Below are 25501 nucleotides of genomic sequence, written 5' to 3' on the forward strand. Positions count from 1 at the left end.
TGCAGCTCATATGAATGAATGGTAAGCATAACAAATACATTGATTATGTCTAATGACAAATGTTTATCATTTCGTTGCATATAATTATGAGCCAGTTTTTGCGTTCCCCATTCATGAGTAGATTGTGTGGATGCAGTCTGTCCATTTAAAAAATATTTGTTGCATTTTATTCATAAGCTGAAGACCTGTTGTTAAATGATTTAAATGCAATAGCACTGCATATTTTGAGCTGAAGATTTTGTTTTAACGATTGATTACACTATGTAATGCTACATAATTTTGTAACAGTATTTTTTTAAAGCCTCTTTCTTCATTACATTATATATGACAATGTTGTCTGCATTTTGAGATATATTTGCACTAAATTCTGTGGGAAAGACTTTGTGCAATTAATTAAAAACAATTTTTTTTAATTATGTGAAATAACATGCAGCAGCGACATTTAGTGCGCCAGAATGCAGACATGTCACTCATCAGGCATTATTCTTCATGGCTTTGAAGTGCCAACGTGCAGGGTGTAATGATGTCCACAGTACTCAAAATTTTGATTTTGTCATGAATCCTGTATGGCTAAATAATGTGACTGTACCATTTATACAGGCAATGGCACAAATTATGTAGTACATACACTAGATATACTCAGTAACAGAAATGTTATGTTCACTAATAATAATTTCTGAATCTGTGTTTTACATAATTTGGGAACATTGTGCATCATGCTATCTTTGTAGGTTTATTATTTTTTGGTCTTAAGATGGTCATTGTTGTCCAAAAGAAATTACCTGATTCATGAACTTTTGTGGCCAGTGACTGGATTTATAATAAAACAAAATACATGGTGTCAGAGAATTGATACAGTCACAGAGTAAGCTTGCAGCATTGCAATGGCTTGGAGGGAGGCATGCTAGTCAAGCATGTAATGACAAGAAAGTTCTGTTAGTATTTTGCAACCATGACTTATTAAACTGATGGACTGGTAATATTCAAACCTGTCAGCATCTTCCTTCTTTGGAATAAGAACTATTGCATTCTTCTTAAAGTCTAAGGATTTTTTGCCCATTTGATGTATCTTTCATGTAAAGTGGAGTAGTATCGTCATGGCTGACTTTCTCCAAGTTGCCAACAATTTTGAAGGAATCTTGTCTTCACAAGTTTGGTCTTCCAGACCTCTGTCAAATTCTAAGCGTGATATTGTATCTCCTACCACATCTATACGCCATTCATCATAAGAATAAACGTGATGTAAACAAACGTGATGATTGGTCAGCACCCATAGCTCTCGTACACTGATTGTGTTCTGCTCTTAGGAGGAGGTCCAACTTATGGTTACATGTTTCATTACTATGTCACAGTAAATGAAACTTCAAGACATTCTAATGTATTAACAGCCACAAAAGTTTCTCTTCATCATACTTTAGCTACATAATTTTTATTTCAAAAATTGTATACAGTCACAGTTTATGTATGTGCTACTTGGGCTCGTTGTTAAAATGAACCGCGAAAATGGATGGCATTACTTCCCGCTTCGTAGTGAAACGTGCACGCAGAACAGCATTAATGGCTAGAAATAAGTTATTCTTCATGTTTTTCGCAACATTACAGAGAGAAATTAGCTTTGATGTGATGTATTGAATATAACATGCGCAATTATAATTGTAATCCTGGCGTAGTCAGTAGCATCATAGACTGACAATCAAGCGGGATGGTGGGCAGTGGTTCAAAACACTGTTCTAATTAGCAATTTTTTTATTCCATTTAAATATGAAATTTATCAAATATGTGGTAACTAACTCATACTTAACCATCACTTTTTCAAGAAAAATGCATATCTTCTGGTTTATAATTACATATCACACGCAGAATTCTGGTTTTCACGTTCTTAATTATCGATATATGATAAAAGATTGTTACATATTTTGGAATTTAGAAAACTTAATTAAATCTCAAGTACTTTTGTTTGAATGTGCCCACCGTTTTATTGGACAGATGCGGTCACAGATGAGCCATAGTGATGAGCATCGTACTAACATGGTAAACAATATTCTCGATGTCTAGCATACTGTACAAATGATGCATGTTTACACTTGTCACTGTAATCTGAATCCAATAGAATTACCTGGAGCCAAGTTAAGGGATTTGTCATGAGAAAAACCAAGATATTTAAGCTGCCAAACTCACTGTAACTAATGCACGAAGCTTTGTGATACGTCAGTGCCAAACGATGTCGAAATGCAGAACAGCATGTCATAAAAGAGAAGGAGGAGGAAATGTTGGCTTGGGATTCCGTCATTGATCACCTCGTTGTCAGCATATGAGAACTGAAATTTACCGCTTTCCTCAGAGTCCGATATGGAAGAAGTTCAGATATATGACTTGACTGTAATACTTTCAGTGGCTTCAATATTTAACTACAAGGTGAAATCCCGGCAGTGCTCTTTTATGCTGCACATAACTCCTGCAGAAAAATAACCCTTGTTAATTCCAGAATTTTCATCATTCTTATTTTTAATTACAGTACTATGTTTGCTAAGATCAAGAGTATGTTTTCCACCAGATCACCTAAGAAGCAATTGCCTCAGTTTTACTGTTATTTCCTTCTGTTCAAAAATTAAATGACATTCAAGGCTACACTGTTCTCTACTTGTCTCTTTTTACGTCTACTACAACTGTTCACATCACTGCAGGTTAGTTGGACCAGGTGGCTGGCCAGTGCTTTCGAAGTTAAAGCTGTTGTCCCATATTGTTGCTGAGCCAATGTATGCGTAACACACAGCATAAAACATATTATCATTCTTGACTGTACTGGAGACAGATTGGCTTCTGCTCCACATGAAACAAAATCCAATGAGGTTCAAGCAAACACAGAACTCATAGTGTAATGTTTACATGAGTATACATTTACTTCCTCTGCTCTGTGTGTAACACTGTCCTCAAATTTGTTTTCATTATACATAGACCCTCTATGTACTTCTTACACCTTTCAGCATTCCCTTCTTTTTAGTATGAATTTGCCATTTGAGCTCTTAATACTCTTATGCATGCTTCTCTAAACTTTTTAATTTTCCTATGCTTAATGCCTGTCTTTCCCACAGTCCTGAACACTTCTACAGCCTAGCATTTCTTATCTAGCCATTCCTGTTTTGTCCGTTTGCACTTTCTGTCATTCTCCTTCTTAGATGTGTGTACATCTTTCTTGCCTGCTTCATTTGCCACATTTTTATATTTTTTCCTTTTATTTGTTAGGTTTAGAATATTGTGTGTTGTCCAAGGATTTTTCTGGGGGCAAGGTGTTTTTGCCTACTTGAACCTTTGCTGTCTCCACGATTTCATTTCTCAAGGCTATCCATTTGTTTTCTATTGTGTTACTTGTCCTTGTTTCAGGCAATTGTTGCTTAATGCTCTCTTTGAAACTCCCATAAACCTCTGCTTCTTTAAACTTGTCCAGATCCCACTTCCTTAATTCCCAGCCTATCTGCAACTTTCAATTTTAATCAGCAGTTTACCAATCAATTATGTTTAGCATCCCCACCTGGCACTGGAAATGCTGTTCAGTTTAAAATACGGTTTTGACACCTATGTCTCATACAGTACCACTTATTTATACATAACTTTCTGAGTAAACACAAAAAGCAAATAACTGACTAAAAATCTGCATCTAAAACAAAAACAAACTTTACTTCTTCACCACTTATCTTGAAATACTCTTCGCTGAAGCAATATTAAAGGCAAATTACTCTTCCTACTTATATAAAATTGTTTTATGACTATAAGAACATTTACATGCCAAGAAAACAAGAAACTATAGGCTTGAAATTTTCAATGTGTAAACTGGGACAGATTTGAGAATAAAAGGGTGACAAATATGGAACATTAATAATGCCTCTGACAACAAAAATTTTCCATAATATTTTCTCTGCAGACAGGGAAGTCTGTTGAGAATTGTGTATCATGAAAGGAATCTGTCATATAAATGTTGCAACCTAGTAAAGTTTGTCTGGAGATAAACATTTCTTAGAACAACGACAGTAGAAAATTCCCATACAAACAAATATAAGAACAGTTTAAATTTACCTCTTCATCATTACATAAATCCTTATTAGAATTTGAAGTACAATCCACTTTCACAATCTTGACTAGTGAGTTAGATGCAAATTTCTTGCCCAGCTCCTCCCATGTAGGAGCCAATCTTTTGCAGTGACCACACCTGGGGGGAAATAAAATAAAAACAAGTTACACACGAGGAACAATGTCAGTTGGAAAGATGTGGCTTGTATCAGTGGTCATGAAATCATAAGTAACAAAAATGGAGAAGATACTAACATTTTAACCACATTCTCATTAATTAGAATCAAAGGCCATAAGTAGGTGTTTTCACATTAAATTTTGTGACACTAAAATTGTGTGCCAGACTAGGCTTTGAATAATACTACTTTGCCTTTTCGGGTTTTGCTCTTACTAATTGGGCTATCCAGGCAAAACTCACCTACGCAGCTTCAATTCTAGAGTACTAATCCAGCAATGTATGCAGCACATCCCCTATGAAGTTAGACAGATGCACTAACAGAATTGAAGCTGCGAGGGCGGAGTGGTAGTCATCCCTGGACAGTCAACTCACTCACCTTCCCCCGTAACTTTCAGCATGCACCATTCCTGACTGGCTCCAACATCCATGCATCACATGCCTAGCCTGTGCACCTTCCACCGCTATCTCCCACATTCCTAGCCAGCAAACTGATTGCCTGCCTCTGAGCCGCTAGTCACCCATTTCCATCCCTCTCCCTGCCCCCCCCCCCCCCCCAGTCAGTCTCTCTCTCTCTCTCTCCCCCCCCCCTCCTTCCCCAACTGACATTACCCCCACCTCAACCTAGTTCACCTGCAAAATGAAGCAGTGTCATCGTGTGTCCATATGGTGGCATGTTGGGGCATAGGCTCACTTGGCTGTGTATTTGCTCTCTAGCTGAAAAAAGGGATGCAGCAAAAGCTACCAATTTTTCTTTATTTTTTGTGTGTGCCTGTGGATGACTCAATGCTTCTGCTTTTCGGTGAGTGGTCTTATTGTTTGATTAACTAGCATACTCATCGTCTGATGGAGGTGTTAAAGGAACATTATTCTCAGGACCATGTGCAGCTAGATGCTAGCATCATGATAGAGGAGAGAACAATGAAAATTGAAGTTACCAAAATGTTTATGAAGTGAGAAGCCCTTTGTTTTAAGATGCTTACAGGGTACTGCTTCATAGCACTAATGACAGATGAATTCTAGTAACTTATAGCCAGCTGACACACACACACACACACACACACACACACACACACACACACAGAGAGAGAGAGAGAGAGAGAGAGAGAGAGAGAGAGAGAGAGAGAGAGAGAATAAATGTGCTAGATATCATATTGTCATATTGTGATCTTTGTCTGAGATGCATGACATTACAGAAATAATATTTTCATCATAGACAATGAACTTAAGTGAACTTTGCAATCTGCAATTGTGTTCATACAATGACAATATATATTGATCAATACGTAACAGATAAATAAACTGAGTGAATGAGTGAAATATTTACAATATAATTAACCAATGAATGAGTTACTAGTGCTTGTAACAGACACAGGTGATTACTGAAAGCTGTAGATGTGCACACAACTGGACCCACCGACATATCAAATAACAAAAAGAAAAACAATTACAAGTTAACCAACAGAGTGAAATAGTTGTTCCGTGAATAAAAGAATCAGCACATTACAAACAAACATGGCAGACACAAATGAACAAAGGAAGCTGTTGGTATTTACAAGAGTTGAATTACTGCTTGTGTATTGATAAAATAGCAACATTTATAAGTTATGTTACTGCTGCCTTTTTTTAAGGTATTTTAGTGCTATGATGTCTTGAAAATTCTGGAAGAGTATTCTCTGTTGATCAGCTTGATTCTTAAGGATTTTATGGAGTGATTTTAGCTATCAAATGTAAATCTCTTAACTGTTCATTGAGATCCATTTGTAAAGCCTTTTCAGCAGTGTACAACACAAAAGCTATAACCAATTCCTCCCTGACAGATGTTCAACTGTGGACTTGGATGCATCTTTCTATTTCATCTGATAGGTTACTAAGATCTTCTCTTGAACCATTAAAAAGTATTACTGTGTATGCAAATTGTGGATGAGTTTAGAAGAATTGTTGTTCTAGTTTATGTATAAATATTCCAACAAGCAGGTCTGCAAAGCTGCTATCCAAAGGATAGTATTGTATAGCATGTAAAACTTGCCACTGAAGAGAATTACCTCAACTAACATGACGAGTTAACCAATTTCTGTACTTCTTAGCTTCCTGCTCCCTGCACTTGATTAAGTTCTTTTGTGTTCATGGACGAATGTCTCCCCAGAGGATATTTTTGGGAGATATAATATATCAAAGAAGACAAATCTTGCAGTGTCCATTACTGTTAGACTCATAATCACACTTATAGTGAGTGTAATGAGTCAAATTTACAAAGAACTTGGCAGTAAGAGCCCACTTATCAGTATCATGTTACACCCCCTCGGACCTGGATGCATGCACTGATAATTGGGAAGGGTGTCATAAAGCCACTGTGTCCTCTTCTGAGGCAAGTTGGCCCATAATGGCTTAATTGGTCTTCGCTATCTAGGACACTGGCATTGCGACAGAGTTGATTTCTGCACTGGGCTCACATGTCCTATCGAGGACAGATCTGGGTATCTAGTGAGTCACAGGAGTACCTAAAGATCAAGCAGATCATTCACAGAGACACAGGCAATGTGTGTGGATGAGCACTGTTCTTGCATCATAATATGGTCGCATTAGAGATAACACAAGCATGAAGAATGTCTGTGGCTTACTGTTGTCCCATCAGAGTTTCCTCAGCCATTACTAGTCCTGCCTTGAAATTATACCTGATAGCTCACCATACCATGACACAAGCAGTAACTGCACTGTGCATGTCCAAAAAACTGGAAGAATGAGACCTCTCCCCAGGTCAATTCCAAACTCGCCAACAATGTCAACTGGGATATTTAAGAACCAAGATTCATCACTGAACACAATGCAATGCAATTTATCAACAGTCCTTGCCTCCCAGTCCTGGCACCACTCCAAATGCAGTTATTTTTGTTGTTTTCATGGCAGCCATAGCCTATGCACGGGACAATAATCCCCTAGTTCAGCTGGTGCCCGTCACTGGCCAGAGGTGTGGGATGACACGGAATGTTGCAGGGAGTCTGTTAGTTGTTCTTGAATAGCAGGCACAGATGTGAAGCGGTTGTGATGTGCTTGGTACACAATACTCCCTTTTGTTGGTTAGAAATGGTTGAATGGAATCTTGACGAGTATGCCCGCCCTCACATTCTCACGCAGTCCACCATCTGACCACTGCCACATCCGAATGCCCTGCAAATCTGGACACTGTACAAGGTGACCAGATGGCCAAATTGAGACAATGAGGTCACTTTGAAAACATTAGAGCAAAACTAAACCACTGCAGTGCATAAGCAAACACAAAGTTGTTGGCTACCGAATTCAATGGCTTCTTCCTGGCAGAGCACAAGAGGAAAGGCATTAAGCATACATGTAAGATATAGGTTTCACACTGAGGAAGAAACAACACGCACAACTAACAATAGTTTCAAGGACATTAGCATTAAAATTATATAAACTACAGCACTGAAAGCTAGTCACCTCTCTGACCACGGAAGTCCCTCAAACCATTCACTGAAATCTCTAACTGATTTTACAGATTCACCACTTTAAAATATTTGCTATCAGATTATAAATCAATGTATTTGCTGACGTTCTAAATTACACAGTAATCTTACCCATACAACAGTGTGTCCAAGTTAGTAAACTCAAGCTACAAATCATTCACACACTCAAAAGCCCCCCCCCCCTCCCTTTCACTTGCTTTCTGGTAAAGCAGTGCCTCTCACAACACAATTTTCAAACAACAAATTGATACCTAATTAGTTTTGCTTCTGTACTGATAGCCATCATCACATATCATTACTGAAGTTTCTTCGAATTTAAAAAATCTTTTTTTTTTTTTAATCTTTTATATTCCTAGGGCTCACTTGCAAAATTTACTTAAATCCCAACAGAGCACATAATCAAATTAAAATGTGAGAAAAAAAGTAGATGAACTGCCACCATAAGTGGTAAACTGTGGTTTATATATAAGCAAAACAACTTAGTGCCTACCAAAACTTACCATGGGGCAAAAAATTTTACAAATGTTAGTCCACGAGCGATACCATGTTCAAAATTTTCTCCTGAGAAGGATACCACTGGAGAAGAGTCTTGTACATCAGAACTCCTTGTTGCTTGGGAAGCATCTGAGCCAACCATCTTTGAAACAAATGCCTTCAGTTCCTCAATCGTTCTCGGTCCCTGATATTTATCCACCTTGAAAAGTAGAGAGCAGAAACACTAAAATGACAACATTTATGAAGAAAAATACTGCATGGCATCTTTTCTGGTTTCTCACACTTTTCAAAAGGAAACTATTCATACTTTTTTTTCAAAAATTATATACTAAAAATTAACTGTCCCAAAAAGCATAAACTCCATGTGACTTCTAAACTAAAGATCCCCAAGTTTAATACCATATTTTTTTATTTTTAGTTTCCATGCAAATGTTTCTCAGTTTCAGTATCAGTAGATATTAAGTAAACTGTATGTTCTTCACCGTACTTCGAGGTGTTTAACTATGAAGTACACATTATAAAAACTGTTACACGGATACTTAACATGAATTTGGAAGTTCATGAGATGGCACATGCTGGGTGGTTATAATTAAACTGACAAGTGTACCAAGTGCTGCAGTCTGTGTTGTAAACATTGAAGTACACTGAAACATTGTAGGTATGTTCATTAATTGGTGTACTCGCACTGTATGATGAACAAATAATAGTTCCACTTTCTGCCACCAGGTTAAAATATTGTGCTGCATCAGCCAGAATGTGAAATGTTTCCTGTTTTGACATCAGTATTCTGTTTTTTGCTTGACAATGTGTATTTCTTTTGTGAAGTGTTTGTTGATGTAAAGGATTAAGAAAGTTGAAATTTCCAGTACAAAACACAATGGCTATTGAGAAGTAAGACTAGGCACTGCTTGAAAAGTTGTTTTAGCAGAATGGAAGCAACAGCAGTGCTACACCGCATGAATATCATCAACAGACAGAGCTGTGAAGAGGGCCCATGTCAAAAAAGTGCTAAAGAATATGATTAAGAACTCTGAAGAAAGAGTTTAATCCTCGATGAAATTATTGTAGCTATAGCCAATCGTGCAGCACATATCTCAAATTCTGCAACCAGTGCTCCAGCTGTGTCACAGGAATGCTCTCCCCCCTGGTTAACAAAAAGATTTTGTAGTGCATTTTATGCTGATATCCACACAAGATTCAGAATGTGCACTAAATGAAGTCCTAAGACAAGCTACAACACAGTGCCTTTGGCCCTTAGTTTTTTGGCACACATGGATATAGATGACCAGTGGTCAGAGAATGTTCTTTGGATTGAGAGGCACAAGTTACTTTGCATTGTGATGTGAACGCACAGAACTGTTGCACATGGAGTTCTACTCCACCACATGTTAAGCAGGAACATCCAATAAGCTCAGCTTATGTAACTATGTGGTATGGTTTCAAAATCTGCACCATTCTTGGTCTTTCTTCAAGGAGACACCACCTCGCAGGCCCGTTAGGTGTACAGTGACGTCAGCATGTTATAAGAACATCTTAGTGAAACACATGATTCCAACTCTGCATGAACACAATTGTGTCTACACCACTATTTTCATCTTAAAAATTGTGTCTATCAGGGATGTATCCAGACTCTTCCTGATCTGAAATATAGCATATGGCAATGTATCACTTTGTTTACACTGGATATGCTGCGAAGCAACAGTTCAGTGTTACGGATGCAACATGTTGCTGGGACCATATCTGTTGTAGGTTGGGACCATATCTTAATAAAAGAGCTAACCACTGTTATCATGTGTTTGATATTCCTCCCTCTTTCCTGCATTGTGACTGCTTACAGAGCTATATTTTCACCTGGTGACAGAAAGTGGAACTATTATCTTTTTCAGTATACTCCACGAGCGCAATGAATGATGAACGTACCATGATGCTCCAGCATCCTGCAATGTATGAAGCACACACTGCATCACTCTGAACACCACCAGTTTAATTATAACCACTCAGTTTGCAGCTGACTTCTGTAGCAACTAGCTGGTGAACTACAATGACATGGACAGCTAACACCTATCCCTGGTGCTGACTCATGTAGAGGGACACAAAAATATGTAACTCTCCAGTAATCATACTGTGTAATGAAATCATATTACAAACTTGTAGAATAAGATTGCTGGCAGAGGAGTTGGGTGACAAGACTAGTTCCATGGGTTTCTAAAAGTGCAAAAGTGAGACATAGTGTAACTGAAAATAATAAAGATTACATGTCCACAGTGGCAACTATGTCATGATAGCTGAGAACATTATTGTGCGCTAAGTTATTGCAGTGATAAGAAATGAACCAAGTCGTATTTCAGTTCCTTGATTGGTTTCATTAGGACAGAATATTGGGTATAATAGTCTAGTCTCTCATTTTGATATGGCATGGCTCCAAATGGAGTATTACAGTAGAGAGGTCGTCCAGAGTCTCTCTCTCTCTCTCTCTCTCTCTCTCTCTCTCTCTCTCTCTCTCTCTCTCTCTCTTTTTCTCCTCCCCCCCCCCCCCCCCCCCCACACACACACACACACACAATTTCAAGCTTTCGCTACCCAAGGTTGCTTCATCAGGAAAGAGGTATGGGGAGGGAAAGACGGAAGGATTTGGGTTTTAAGGGAGAGAGTAAGGAATCATTCTAATCCTGTGAGCGGAAAGACTTACCTTAGGGGGAAAAAAGGATAGGTATATACGCGCACACGCGCACACACACACACACACACACACACACACACACACACACACACACACAGGCAGACATACGAGCGAGCGCAACCCCCTGAGGTAAGTCTTTCCGCTCCCAGGATTGGAATGACTCCTTACCCTCTCCCTTAAAACCCACATCCTTCTGTCTTTCCCTCTCCTTCCCTCTTTCCTGATGAAGCAACTTTGGGTTGTGAAAGCTTGAAATTTAAGTTTGTGTTTGTGCGTTTTTTATCGTATCTATCTACCAGCGCTTTCTTGCTTGGTAAGTCACAGCATCTTTATATATAGACACATTATTTACTTATAATTTTTATTAGTTGTGGGAACGAATAAGTAATTCACATATTTTTCATTCAAGATTTTTTATCTTCGATTTTGAGTATGGTTCCATATTTCTATCATATTCATTAGGATCCCTTTTTCAAGGTTCTGCAAAATGACGAGGTTTCCATTGGAATTGTTGGGATGTGCTTTGAAAACACATACATGACACGTAATTACCAAACAATTGAGGATAACACACATCTAAGAACAACAGATTTGAAAATGTGTCTATGGACATAAATTATATTACATGATGGTTAAATTTGAATTTCAACACACACCCTCAATTTTTTGACAGACAGTTGTAAATTAAAAATCTAGTCTTAAGTTTGTACCTCTAGGACTGAAATCCAAGTCCTTCAACACATTTCTCGTGTACTAATGCAGGAAGAGCCTTCATTAGTACATCTGCAGTCACATTTTCTGTTGGCTAATATTCAAGTTTCAGCAGATACTTTTACAGAGCTTGACGTATGAAGGGATATTTTATATGAATGTGCTTTGTCTTTTAGTTAAAAAGAACTGGGTTATGTGTTAACTTTTCAGCTGACTGTTACTCAACACAATGATGTATGACAGTTTCCCTAACCCCTGCTCCTACATGAATGTAGACTGGTGAATTGCTTCTTTTGCTACTTTCATGAGGCTTATGTACTGAGCTTCAGCTGATGACTGAGCAAAACTGCATCGTAAACTGCTGGTCTATATAAGATAAAGTTGGGGCCTGTATACGATTTCCATCAGCATCAGAACTCCCCCAGTCAGCATTTGTGAAACTGAAGACTCCTCTCTTATCCTTGGTGTAAGTCAGTTTGTGTCTATGGCTGTTTTCAGTTATTGAAGGATTTGCTTAGCCACCTGCCAGTGAATAAAATTACGGATGTTATTGTACTGGCTTAGCTTACTGACTGCATAGCATGTCGAGCCAAGCACCAATGGCAATGTACATCAATGCTCCAATCTTTTCTCTGAAAGGATAATGAGAGCCACCTTCCCTATTTGTAGCTTTTGAATACAACTTGCTTCCACATACCAATGGCGTCTGAATTGGTGTAGGACCTCTCTGATACAGTCACTTTTACTTGATGTTATTTTGTCAACAGACTGATTTACCTTGATACACAAATAGCACCTTATGGCAGCAAGATCCTCAACATCAAATCTCGCAGATAACTAATCCTGGATTTGTTTTCCCTTTCTCAGTATGCTGAAGTAATTATGTCATCTACATAAATGAGTAGGAAGACTGGATGATTCCCTACATTTTTGGGGCGTTGCAATCCAACTGATATTAGGGTTGGTCAACTTGCCACTCTACTGTCAACCAGCTTGGTGCATCCCATAAACGGCCTTTATAAGTTCCCATGCTTTATCACCGGTTTCATTGTTGGGGGCGTGTCACTTGCCTTCTTGATCGCATAATTATGTTTTCCACATTTTTCATTTTTTTGTGAGAATACACCCGGTGAATCCAGGTGTCCAGTGGATTTTTCTGTGCCAGTTCCACCACTGAGAAATGCAGTCACGAGCAAACTAAATGATTCGATTCTGGCAAATGGAGAAATTGTTTCCACAAAGTCACCTCTAGGCCATTGACTGAATATTCATGCAACTATTCTTGCTTTTGTTCTCAGCAAAAATCCAACATTTTTGTATTTATTCCTCAAAAACAGTCCTACAATCAATTACCCTTTCATCTGTTGGTCTCTCCACAATGTCACAGGTATCATTTTTCACTAGTAACTATTTCATCATATATGGCTTCAAATCACTCGATGAGCTCTACTATGTAATGCATCATTAACAGTAAAATCTGTTGCATCTGCAATGAAGTTAATGTCGTGAACTGAAACGTCTGGTGTGTACACCTGACACATACTGTTTCTTTATTTTATTTATCATTACTCATCCAATGATAATCTCAGTATGATATAAGATTTGTTAAGGAATCAATGGGTCAAAGTATACAACAAACAACATACATAACATGCTTTATGAGGATAGGGCAGGTGGTCAGCCCTGGCCTTGATTAAGGAAACATCCCGGAATTTGTCTTAGTGATACAGGAAAAAACCACATAAGGTTGGCCAAACAGAGCAACTCCACTCTCCCTCACATGTGGTCAGTGTGTTCATAGCTGCATTGTCTTATTTGGTACATTGCAAAATGTCCCTTGATTTACACACAGTTTGTTGCAGGTAACTTGTAATACATAACAGAGCTGTATTCATCATTGCTGCACACATTTCCCTTTCTTTCGCAAAGTTTATTTTCTTGAGGAGTTGTGACAGTTTAAGAATTATTGTCTATATGACATAATACATCACTGTTGAGGATTAATTCTTTGCCTGTGATGACTGGAAGACCGCCTTCTTCAAAGTCATAAAATTTCAGATTATTCAATGATGGCTCTGATTCAATGTTTGTATCATCACTGTAATCTCCTCCTACAGAATTCATGATGATGGCCACTCTATGGTGATGATCCGGTGCACATTAAGTTTGTTTGGGCTCAATCCTGTCATGATCAAGGCACCTCACGTCTCCTGACACTGTAGTGTTTAGAGAATTTCCGTGTAAATTCTAGAACCACTCGGCCTTCTACCATCTTGAACACACGATATTTTAAACACAAGTGTGAGAGAGCCTATCTACTGTGTGTCACCTGTCTGTGTGTGCAAGTCTGAAGCAAGTAGAAAGAAGACTGTAGACATGGTGGTCTTAACAGCACTGAAAAGTGTTTGCCGGTTGCGCCATGGAAGTTTAATGAAAGAACACAGCAGACTCACGGAACTTCTGTGTTATTCCATGCTGTTTTATAATTTTGATTATCGTAGTGAGGGGGGAAAAAAAAAAAAAAAAAAAAAAAAAAAAAAAAAAAAAAAAAAAAAAAAAAAACACCAGTTGAAATATTGTTAATTAATGTTTGCCTTTGACTCGGAGAGCATAAGACGTGTATTCGGATTCAGGATGAGAATGGGCTTGGTTTTTAAGCCAACTTTCTCTCACGTGTAAATAAACTTTGTTTCTAACCTTTGGACATGCGAGGAGACTTACTTGACAGTGTTTGTTTATGTGGAGAATGAGATTTGAAACAGTCTAATGTTTAAATATACATCGTTAAATGAAGCAAAAGAAACTGCATATGTCTGCGTATTTTTAAAGTAGAAAGAGTCTTGAGATATTCCTGTTCCTAGCAAATATACTCCAGAGAAGAAGAGAAAAGGAGGTTGCAGCAGTTGACTGACAAACTCAACTAAGTCATATCATTAAAGAAGTGGAAGTTTACACGCATACTTCGCCACTTTAATTCGTCCTAAGCTTTAGAACTTGGCAACCTGTGTGAAAGGACAGAAGGAAACAGGAATTTTGAGACGAAAACGAGATAAGAAGATATTGTGTGTTGTCATAGCAATCGAGCATAACAAGGCGAGAGAACCATTATGGGAAACTGGACTAAGATTAAAAATCAAATGGGGAAAATTAGTAAATGCAACAAAAGGGAAGACATAAGAAAGTCATAACGTTAAAAGAAAAGAGAGAAGATCTCAACTTATTAGACTAAGAACAGATACGCCAAGAGCAATTTGACTAAGAATATCCAGTGTGGGGAATAGACTGCTCTCACACACATCACAAGGACGCAGACGCGGAAGAAAACATCCGACGACGCCGGCACCAGTTGCTGTTCATCGGTGCTGACCTGCTTCCACATCCGCTCAACGACGTTGATGCGGAAACCTACATCTGACGCCACCGGCACCAGTTGCTGTTCACTGGTGCTGATTCCACATCTGGTTGCTGATGGAGCCTAAACTCTACACTGGGTGAGCATAAAACAGCACTTTATTTTTTGAGTGTAAAGTTGGATAAACTGTTGAGTGAATTGTATTAGTGTAGTTGTTAGAGTGAAGTTTTTGAATGCTTTCTAGATCTAAAGCTCATAAGAATATGGATAACATACAGCAAATGGAAGAAACTCAAGAACCAGGTATGGCTATGAGAGTCAGTAGAGAAATGCCAGACTGGACCGAGTTATTAAATTTAATTGACGCACAAAGTGCAGCGTCAAATGCTCAAATGGCTTCTTTATGAAAGGAACTAAGTGCGACTTTAAGTGAAAAATTAGATGCTCATAGTACAACTTTCAATGATAAATCAGATGCTCAGAGTACAATTTTAAATGCTAAATTGGACGTTAAGAACGAAACTTTAAGATTGTTAAGTGCCAAGGTAGATTCACAAAGTAAAGAATTAAGTAATCTATGTGATGGCATGGGAGATTTGAAGATTGAATTTGACACTTTAAATACTAAAGTAGAGTACTTTAAGATAGATTTAAAGACTGAATTGACTAGTTCACTGACCTTAGTAGTAAACAAAGATAATTTCCACAAGTTATCAAAAAAGTTAGAGTTTGAGATTGAGGGCAGATGCAATAATGTAGAATCAGAAATCAATGAAAAATTAGGATCTTTCAAAAATGCTGTAAAGAAGGGACTGAATACTTTAAAAGAAAGTGTAGATAAGCCATGTGAGTTAATGCCTGTCATTCAACTGCAAATTACAGGTGTAAGTACACGAGTGGATAATGTAGAAAGAAGCTTTAAAGAGAAAATAGCAAACTCTGATATCATAAATGTAAGTAGTTTGAAAAGAAGAGTTACCGAAAGAGTAACACCGGGAACGTGTCATCTATTGTTTCTTCAGAACTTTCAGATACCTCAAAGGTTATAGATGACTTGTGGAAAGAATTCAAACTTATCCAGGACAAAGTGGAAAAACTGACAACTTCACCTAATGTTGTATTAACTAGTGAAGTAGTCACCGATTTGCAATGGGGAGCAAATTCAGGGTCATCGAGACAATTTCCTGTATTCAAGCCCGATGGAGATGTGCACCCGACACATTGCTTGAAAAGGTTTAAAAGTTTTGCCAAAAACTGGAAAGACTCTAAAAAGATTGAATTTACAATGGGTTACCTTCTAGGAGAAGTCTACGAGTGGGGCACAGCAATATTGAGAACTTTTCCTCTTTAATAGATTTTCAAAAGAAATTTAAGGAGAAGTATTGATCTGGAAGTGCCCAGGAGAAGTTAATATCAGGTCTGTGGGACCCAAAATATTACAATAACACTTGGGGTACCACGAGTAAATATTCTGACTGGCATCTAACACGTGCGAAGTATTTAGATAAGCTGATGGAGGAAGGAGGATTGGTTCTAATTTTAATTAGACGATTACCCATCAAAGCAAGGTAAGACATCTTGTGTAGTGGCTGGAAAATTGTTGAAGAATTGTTATCCTTCATCGTCGCCCTAAATGCCGTAAGTAAAGACCGTAATGAAACTTTACATCAAGGGGAAAATTCAAATTACAAAAGAAGTAGAGGAAATAATTTCAAAAAGCATGAAGTCAACATAGCGAAAATACACCAGTATAATAAGCAGAACTGCAATGACTAGTATCAAAAGATTAATTCACCTTTGACTCTTGGTCCAGTAACTTTGCAGGAATTTGTACCACCAGAATGGTCGTGTAATATCTCGATTAGGTAACCAAACAGTAGTTACTAATAATGAGGAAAACGTGGTGCGATCTGGACCCAGGGTCGGGGCCCAGGTCATAGAGATACACTAGGAGGCCTGGTTCATGATAAATACGTTAATTTCATACACAAAAGACCTACAAAAGAATGGCTACTACTAGAAGGGCAAAACTTAGTTATCAGTAATCCACAACCAATAATAGCAGGGACCGTGAAGACTGCAGAAGTTAACATATTTATAGACTCAGAGAGTGAAGTATCACTCACATCTAGCACATTCTTTAATTAACTACAGACTAAACAACACTTACCACTGTTACCAGTAACTGGAGTTTAGAAAGTTGGTATAACAGGACCAAAAAGTACAGTTGTGAAACAAGAAACTCAAGTGAACTGTAGCATTTGAAATATTTTATTACGTCAAACACTGTTAATAGTAGAGAATATAAACAGATGTACTGAATGGTTTAGATTGGCTATTAGAATTTAAAGTTATGCTGTATCTATTGTCTCCTTTTTCAAAATGTACAACATTTTCCTCAAAACTTAAGATAACATTTGTAACAGACAGCTACAGTGATATACAAACAACTATCAATGTCTGTGATTAACAGCTACAGCATAATTGTCACCAGAGGTTGATAGTGTAGATCATGTATCACAATGAGCTGACATACAAGACAAAGTAAATGAGTCTATAATATTAACCAGTGAACAAAAACAAGATTTATATAAAATTCTAATGGAATATGAAGTATTATTTTCAGATCTTCCAGGAAATATCAGCAACTATGTATGTAAGTTTAAAATCAAAGATGACTCTCCATTCTTCTGTAAGCCGCATCCAATACTGGTAAGTTTGAAAGAAGCAGTTAGGGTGAAAATCAACAAAATGACTGATAACAATATAATACAATGAAGTTCCAGCGTCATGAATAACCCTTTGGTCGTGGTGAAAAAAGCTACAGGGGGGGTATGATTAGTGTTACGAGGACATTGAATAAGCATATAGACACAGAAAGAGACAGACCCATTAGTACAATGGACCTGACTGCAAGATATTGGCAAATTAGGTTTCATCCAGAATCAAAAAAATATACAGTATTCTTATTTGATAGTAAATTATATGTCAATGTATGGCCTGCCTTTTGGACTTAATACTTCTGTATCCGTATTTATATGTGCACTGAATGAAGCATTACGGAGAGATTTATTGAAATATTTAATAATATATGAGATGATATCCTCATAATATCAGCTTCTTGGGAAGAACATTGTCTAACTTTGAGTAAGACTCTGAAAAGATTTAAAGAGAAAGGTATTACAGTGAAGCTATCTACATCATATTTTGTATGTCAAGAGCTAAAGTTTTTAGGTCATATTGTACGGGTGCAGGGAATTAGTCCAGACCCTGAACACATCAAGGCAATTAAACAATATGCAGATCCTATAAACGTAAGACAGTTGAAGGGATTTTTCGGAATGGCCGGATACTATCGACGGTACATAAGCGGTCAAGAACTGAACGATCCAAAAATTTTACATTTATTAAGGAAGGGTGTACCGTGGATTTGGGACCATGGGGCAAATGACGTGTTTGAAAACATCAAAGCAGTGCTTGTTGAATCACCCATATTACATCATCTGGTTATGGGCAAACCGTTTAAAATTTCGGAATACAGTATTGCTGCAGAACTTTTTCAAAGAGAGTGGGATCTAAACAATGTAGCACACCGAACCAAAGCTTTTGCTAGCCATAGTCTAAGCATGAATTAAATAAAATAGAAAGAAACTTCCACATGAATTGATTTATATATCTACTGAAAAAGAACTATTGGCAATTGTATGGAGTATTCAGAAATTTCAAACATTAATATGGGGATCACAAATCCATGTTTGTACTGATCATCAAGCTCTACCCTTTCTAAGGAGTAGTCGTCTGTTGCACAGTAGGTTAATGTGATGGATGCTGTCCCTACAGGAATATGATATTACGATACAATATGTAAAAGATTCCGAGAATATTGTACCGGATGTTCAGCTGCTCCCAGCTACTGACAATGCATGACATCTCAGTAAACATATCATTTCATCTACTGAGACAAAAATGGGATTTTTCCTTTTTTTAGTAATAATTCCCCAACACATTTAAAATTCCCTGAGTTCGAGAACTTGTGGCAACCTGGGTACCATGGATTTCTCCTTAAATTAACAATACTTGAGTATAATTATGTACAGTGATGTATGTAATATATGTCTTATAATTCAATAACTTCTTCACACCAGTTTTGATAATGTTGCTACACAATAATAATAATAATAATAATAATAATAATAATAACAATAACAATAATGAAGACAAGGGGACGTCCCAGAGTTGGAAGGGCATTGTGATGCATGTCAGACTTACTTTACTTTGTCATAACATGTATTATAAAAGTTATTACACATACAATTTGCAGTGCCATTTGTGACGTTATTGTGCATACAAAGAGATACACCACCATGCCTTCCAAAAGAGTGCTGTTTCTACTATGTAACACAGTGCTTAACTCATTTTAGTCAAAATCTGACTTATAATGTTATGCCAGAAACTGTGTGTGTGTGTGTGTGTGTGTGTGTGTGTGTGTGTGTGTGTGTGTGTGTGTGTCAGTTTACAGTTTTGTCATTGTCAGTTGTCACATTAACATTTATGCAAGCCATGTAAATATTTACGCTTTTCATTGCGCATGAAAATTATTTCTGTGTAATAAAAACTCTACATACCTCCTGTAAATGAAATATTTGCTACTAGAAAGGTCATACATCTTTTACAACCATACAAAATTGACTAATTAAAGAAAACAAGCATGTCACATGAACCCTACTACTGACATTCTCAATCAGAATCAGTTTTTACTACACAAATTGTTCGTACAAGTAACACCCAATGTCTCGTTGCTGGGTACGATAATATTCATAGCTCAGATAATTTTGATCTCCCATTCCAACCCTTGGGATGGAAAACGCTTCTCCAATAAACACTCAGCCTCAACCATCCACTTCATCCCTATCTCTTTACCTCTCCATATTTTTCAGTAGCCTTACCCCCTTTTCTTTCTATGTGATATTCCTTCCTCTCACTCCAAAATTTTGCCTCTTCATCCCCCCTCCCTCCCCCCCCCCCCCCCCCAAAAAAAAAAACTTTCTCAATCCTTCTGTATTGTTTTATATTTCTGCCCTACAATTCATTTTGAGTTTATATACACCTTTCCTAATTCAATTTTGGTTAACTCCAACATCATCTTACCTTAGTGTTACCTCTTACTTCTAATCTTTCACTTTCTTCTATGAAGAAACTGCTTTAAAAATCTGAAAGCTAGAGATCCATATATATTTTTCTGTTTCTATAAACATCAGACATTATATAACTGTTCTTTTATCAGCTGCTGGCGCATAATGATGATTTGCCTTATACGCTGAAATAGCTCATTGTTTTCAAAATGAGGAAAATGGTTTAACTTATGAAAAACTAAAATGCACACTACTAATATTTACTAATAATATCAGAACCTACCTTCTTTCCATCCTCAATCCATAGTAAGGTTGGATACCCTTTGATCTCAAAATCATTGCACACAGATCTATGGGCTGTACAGTCAATTTTCGAAATTACAACAGATGTGTCATGTTCCAGAGACTTGGCAAGTTCCTCCCACGTCGGAGCTAATTTCTGGGTAAAAATGAAACCATATAGTTCACAGTTATAGTAGCATTTTTTTTAAAGTTTGAAACAACATTAACTTATTTTTGGGCTGCACCCAATAGTAAAATAATTGGCATCACAAATGTTCATGCTGTGGTATTATGATAATTTTTAACAACAAAAGGCAAAATGGAGTGTTTTACAAGATGTCGAGATTTTGTGACCACATTTCTCTAGTATTAAAGCATTCTCCCCTGAACACTTTGGTGCTTCCACAGTTATAGGTATGGAATAAATAGAGCATGTCCTCAAAGAAATATATAAAGAAAAGATATAAGTGACAGCCACATACTAAGTAGCTAAATTACATAATACTTTCAGGTCCAACATTTTAACTCAGAACATAAAAAGATGTGTCACAAAATGGGTTAAAAAAATAAAAATATTTGGTTGGTATATACTATAAAGTATGGAAAGTATATTTCGACAAAGAGATTTTTGCGTGGCAAATTAGATAAAAAATAAATGTACTTTGACTCATCTCTTGGAAATTTATTATCACTGCAATAACACATTACAGGTAACGTCATTAAAGAATTAGCAATACACATTGCAAGTAAAACTAGAAATTAGTAATTAGTATCAAAAGCAAACCACGAGTTGCATGACAAATATGTAGGCACACAATCTATACCAACTAGTAACCAAATTACTCTCAATCATCAAATACGTGTTTTCACACGGAAATTTGGACACTGTAAATCATAACTGCTGCAGTTGCTTTATGGAAATTATATGTCAAAAACAACAGAATCATACAAATAAGTGTGCATTACAATCAGAGTGTGCATTTTATATGCCAGATGAATACGTGAAAGTGTTAAGTATAAATTAAAATAAAATAAATGGTTTTGTGGCTAAGCAGGTATGTGTGAAACTACAAATAAAAAGATATCTGATTCAGACGTTGGCCAGCCTCATCAGTTTTGCTGTTGCTTATATCCCCAGGAAAGGAACATTCTGTTGCAGCACAACCATGAACAGAAAGCTGCCTTTAAAGCAGGAGTATTCAGGGTAACAAAAGGCTGACACTACCTGTTTACAGAAGAATACAAACACTGGTAGAAGCTCATCTCTGGAAAGATCAGTTTGGGTTCCGTATAAGTGCAGGAACATGTGATGCAGTGCTGACGCTGAAGATTAGTTGAAAGGTAAACCTGCATTTACAATTTTAGAGAAAGCTTTTGATAATATTGAGTGAATCACACTCCGAAATTCTGAAGATAATAGGGACAAAATATAGACAACCAAAGATTATCTACGACCTGCTGGGAAAACAAACTATAGTTTTAAGGGTGTAATGACACGTCAGGGAAGCAATGGTTGAGCAGCGAGTGGGACAGGATTGCGGCATGTTCCAGTATTATTCATCTGATTCAATCTGTATGTACATTGAGCAAGTAGTAAACGAGACAAAGGGCTAATTTGGTAGAAAAACTCTGACAGAATTATAATGTTACCAGTAAACCACAGTGATAAACAACTTGCAAGAGCAGTTGAACAGAATGGCTAGTGATTTGAAACTAAGTTATAAAATGAATATCAAGAAAACTGAAACAACTGTATTGGAATGCACTCTAATTATATCGAACAATTCTGAAGGAATTAGATCACAAAATGAGACACTAAAAGCAATAGACAAAATTTTGCTATTTGGGCACCAAAACAACTGACAAAACAAACATCAAATACAAAGTTCAGTGTTAGGAAGTATTTTCTGAAGATATTTATCTGGAATGTTGCCCTATGTGGAAGTGAAACACACGTGATAAACGGTTTAGAAAAGAAGATAATATAAGCTTTTGAAATAAGGTGTTGCAGACGAATGTCGAAGTTTAGATGGGATAAGTAATAGGTTGTGCTGAATAAAAGTGTGGAGGGAGGAGGGGATTATTTGTAGCACAACTTGACTTAAAAAAAGGAGCGACCGGTTGAAATATCCTACAGCAGCTGATCCAGTTCAAGTGCTCATATGTGGGCAGCTGCAGATACACAAGCACGGGTGGCCAAACAGCTGATGTGTGGGCAGTCAGGCAACTGGGTCATATTATTGACAAATATATTGCAATGGTTGAGTGCATGTGGACGAGGAGGCCAAGTAACTTGCACATGTGCATAGACATAATACAGGCATCAGGGGCTACACTAGCTGCATCTGCCTGAAGACGAGCTAAAAAGTGCCCGCAACCTATGGGGCAACGTTGGAGCAGCCAGTCCTAAGGCATCATGGAATCATCAATTTGGTAATTGAAGAAAAAACTGTACAAAGGGAGGTCAAGTCTTGAATACACAGGTTCAAATGGATGAAAGGTGGTGTAGTATAGTGTAAAATACAACTCTGTTAAAGTGACGTGTTGCATAAGGTATTTAGGATTTACAAATTAAGAGTGTCAATTACTGAAATGCTTTTATTTAATGTCACTTGAAGCTGGACATGCATGATTAACTTTGAATTTTTTCTGTATGCACATGCTGACTGGATGGTAAGGGAGACTGTGTTGCTACTAGATGCGGCAACAGTGGCAGTGGCTTGCGTTTGCCCATACTTGCTGCTCTTAATGTTTCCTCCATGCCTCAGAGTTGCACCAGCCTTCACAGAAGACGATGCCCCTGACATTGCACAAGGAAGTCGCAGAAAAAAAAGAGGATGAGATTAGGGCTGCTATGTATTTTAACTGGGTTCATGGCAAATGATGTTGAAATGTACTTGTCAAGCAGATGGAGGACAGTTTGAAGGATTTACTGTGTGTAAAAAGCTGTTATGTTATGTTATATGTGGCTTCTAAGAAGAAAATTCTTTCATTCACTAGTGTGCAAAGAAGTAGCCTCTTGTCAGGTTTTTAGTGCATGTCAAAAGCAGAAGCAAAACAATAAGCAGCACACACAGTATAATTCGATGCTGATTTGGAGAGGATGGGAGGGTGGATGGGACGGGTGTGTGAGAGAGATTTCATTCTTTTTATAAATTTATTTTTTAAGTTTACACATGGGTAACAAAAAGAAGGCATTTTGACATTAGCAGCCTACCCGACTACTAACATACTGCACTACTTCACAAAACACGTCACAGGGATAATCTAGGAAACATTTCAGTAGTTACAAAGAGATAAAGAGGCTCACACAGCGTAAACTAGCACAAATAGCTGAATCAAACCAGTCATCGGACTGAAGACCCCAACAATGTAACATTCAAGGTACAGTAGGAGCACTGTGAGAACTACCTTTGTTTGCAGGTTGCACTAGATATTTGATGTGGATCATGCAACTTTTATTGGGAATGATTAATATGCCTGATCTCGCCAACTGTTATACAGGTTGAGGGAAGTACAAATCAAGAATGGAGATGAAAAAGCAATATTTCTACTAGGTAAGTCCCTCGCCGATATACACTGCAACACTGCACAGATGAGACATATCATCATAGAATAACAGTAAATTTTGAAGATGCTTGTGTGTCATACAGTTGTGTCAGCATTCTCATCTAAGTTTTGAATTAGTAATATACTTTTTGTGGAACAATACAACGACTGCCTAAAACCAAGGAGGATTCCAAAATGTTACAAAACTCCATTAAGAAGTCTGAAGTTGGGAACCTAGAAGATTTTAAGTATTATATCCCTATTTAGCTTATTACTGCAAGGACTGATTTGGGAACATTGTTGTACGTTCTATTTCAGGGATGCAGAGAGTTTTGGGGCCTTAACTGGTGCAAATTTTCCTTGATAACACTAGTGCTCTGCTTACAAGGGGGCCACATACCAATCTGCAAAGATGTCCCATACAGCTCTCAATAAATACTGAGAAAATCGACTTTGTAGTTTTCTGAAGGTCTTTAATACCCTAAGGCAATGTCACTTTTTTTTTTTTTTTTTTTTTTTTTTTTGACGGACAGCATGACCCTGTGCCCTGTGGTAGAATACTTACCTGCAGGGAAGGGGCCTGGGTTCGATCCTGGGCGAGACATTCCTAAGCAAAGGTGCATGATCTACAAGCACTTCTGTGAAACGTAAACTGCATAAAGATAGAAAAAAGTTGGTAGCACTCAAGACTGGTAATTCTGTATCACAAGTTCACAACTCATTTAAGTCATTTTTTTTCTTTTTTGTGTTCATTTTAAATATCTATGTCATTTACAGACAAAATTAGTCAAATACATGCTTATTAACAAGTATCTGTCATTTCTGCAAAAAAGGGGTCTTCTTATTTCTAATTACTTACTGCTATACAAAATCCAGTTTTCATTGCAAATATTTTTTAATTACCACAGACAAGTCTGACCTCAGCAGCCAGAGATAGTCGTGTGTGTGTGCGTGTGCGTGTGTCTAATTCTGAAGAAGACGTCAAAGCTTACTTGTTTAGAAGTCTTTTATTGTGTCTGTCTGTGACTTATCAACTCATCTGTATGGTGAGTAGCTATCTATCTTTTTGACAATACAGTAACTATTCCATCCTGAATTTTCCAGTGTTTGAGATTGTTAGTAAAGGTTTTTTAAATTAGAAAAGAATAACGTTGTTTTTCCATCTTTATGATTCATGCTTTACGGAAACGCTCACAGAATGTGCATCGATTTTGCTTTACAATAGTAAATCGATTGATCCAAATGACTTTTCGTCTCTCATTAGTACATAATTTACCCTAAAAGATTCAGTTGGAACAAATGGTCAACACTGCAGGCACTTCGGGCCATATTTGTGCACCTCCAGAGTACCAAAGCATTGTACTTTGGTGTCTAAAGATTTGGTTTCTGGGGCACTCAAGTGCGCGGTCATCAGCGCCCGTACAAAGTCCCAATTTTTACACAATCCACTTTTTACACAGTCCAATCTAGCCACTGTCATGAATGATGATGATGATGATGATGATTATGATGATGATGATGATGATGATGATGATGAAGACAACACAAACACCCAGTCCCCAACACGACCGGAAATCG

The 25501-nt window shown here is 37.4% G+C and overlaps 1 protein-coding gene across 1 annotated transcript in view; it reads right to left on the reverse strand.

Annotated features, from left to right (window-relative positions):
- The window catches only part of LOC126266864 (thioredoxin domain-containing protein 5 homolog), a 91195-nt gene that overhangs the window by 14530 nt on the left and 51164 nt on the right, over positions 1 to 25501 (reverse strand). The window contains exons 5-7 of the mRNA XM_049971489.1: positions 20376 to 20531; positions 8223 to 8416; positions 4072 to 4204 (exon numbers count right to left, since the gene is read on the reverse strand). Coding sequence (XP_049827446.1) covers positions 4072 to 4204; positions 8223 to 8416; positions 20376 to 20531 — 483 coding nt within the window. The remainder of the gene's footprint in view (positions 1 to 4071; positions 4205 to 8222; positions 8417 to 20375; positions 20532 to 25501) is intronic.

Source organism: Schistocerca gregaria, chromosome 1 (genome assembly GCF_023897955.1).
Source record: "Schistocerca gregaria isolate iqSchGreg1 chromosome 1, iqSchGreg1.2, whole genome shotgun sequence".
Lineage (NCBI taxonomy): Eukaryota > Metazoa > Arthropoda > Insecta > Orthoptera > Acrididae > Schistocerca > Schistocerca gregaria.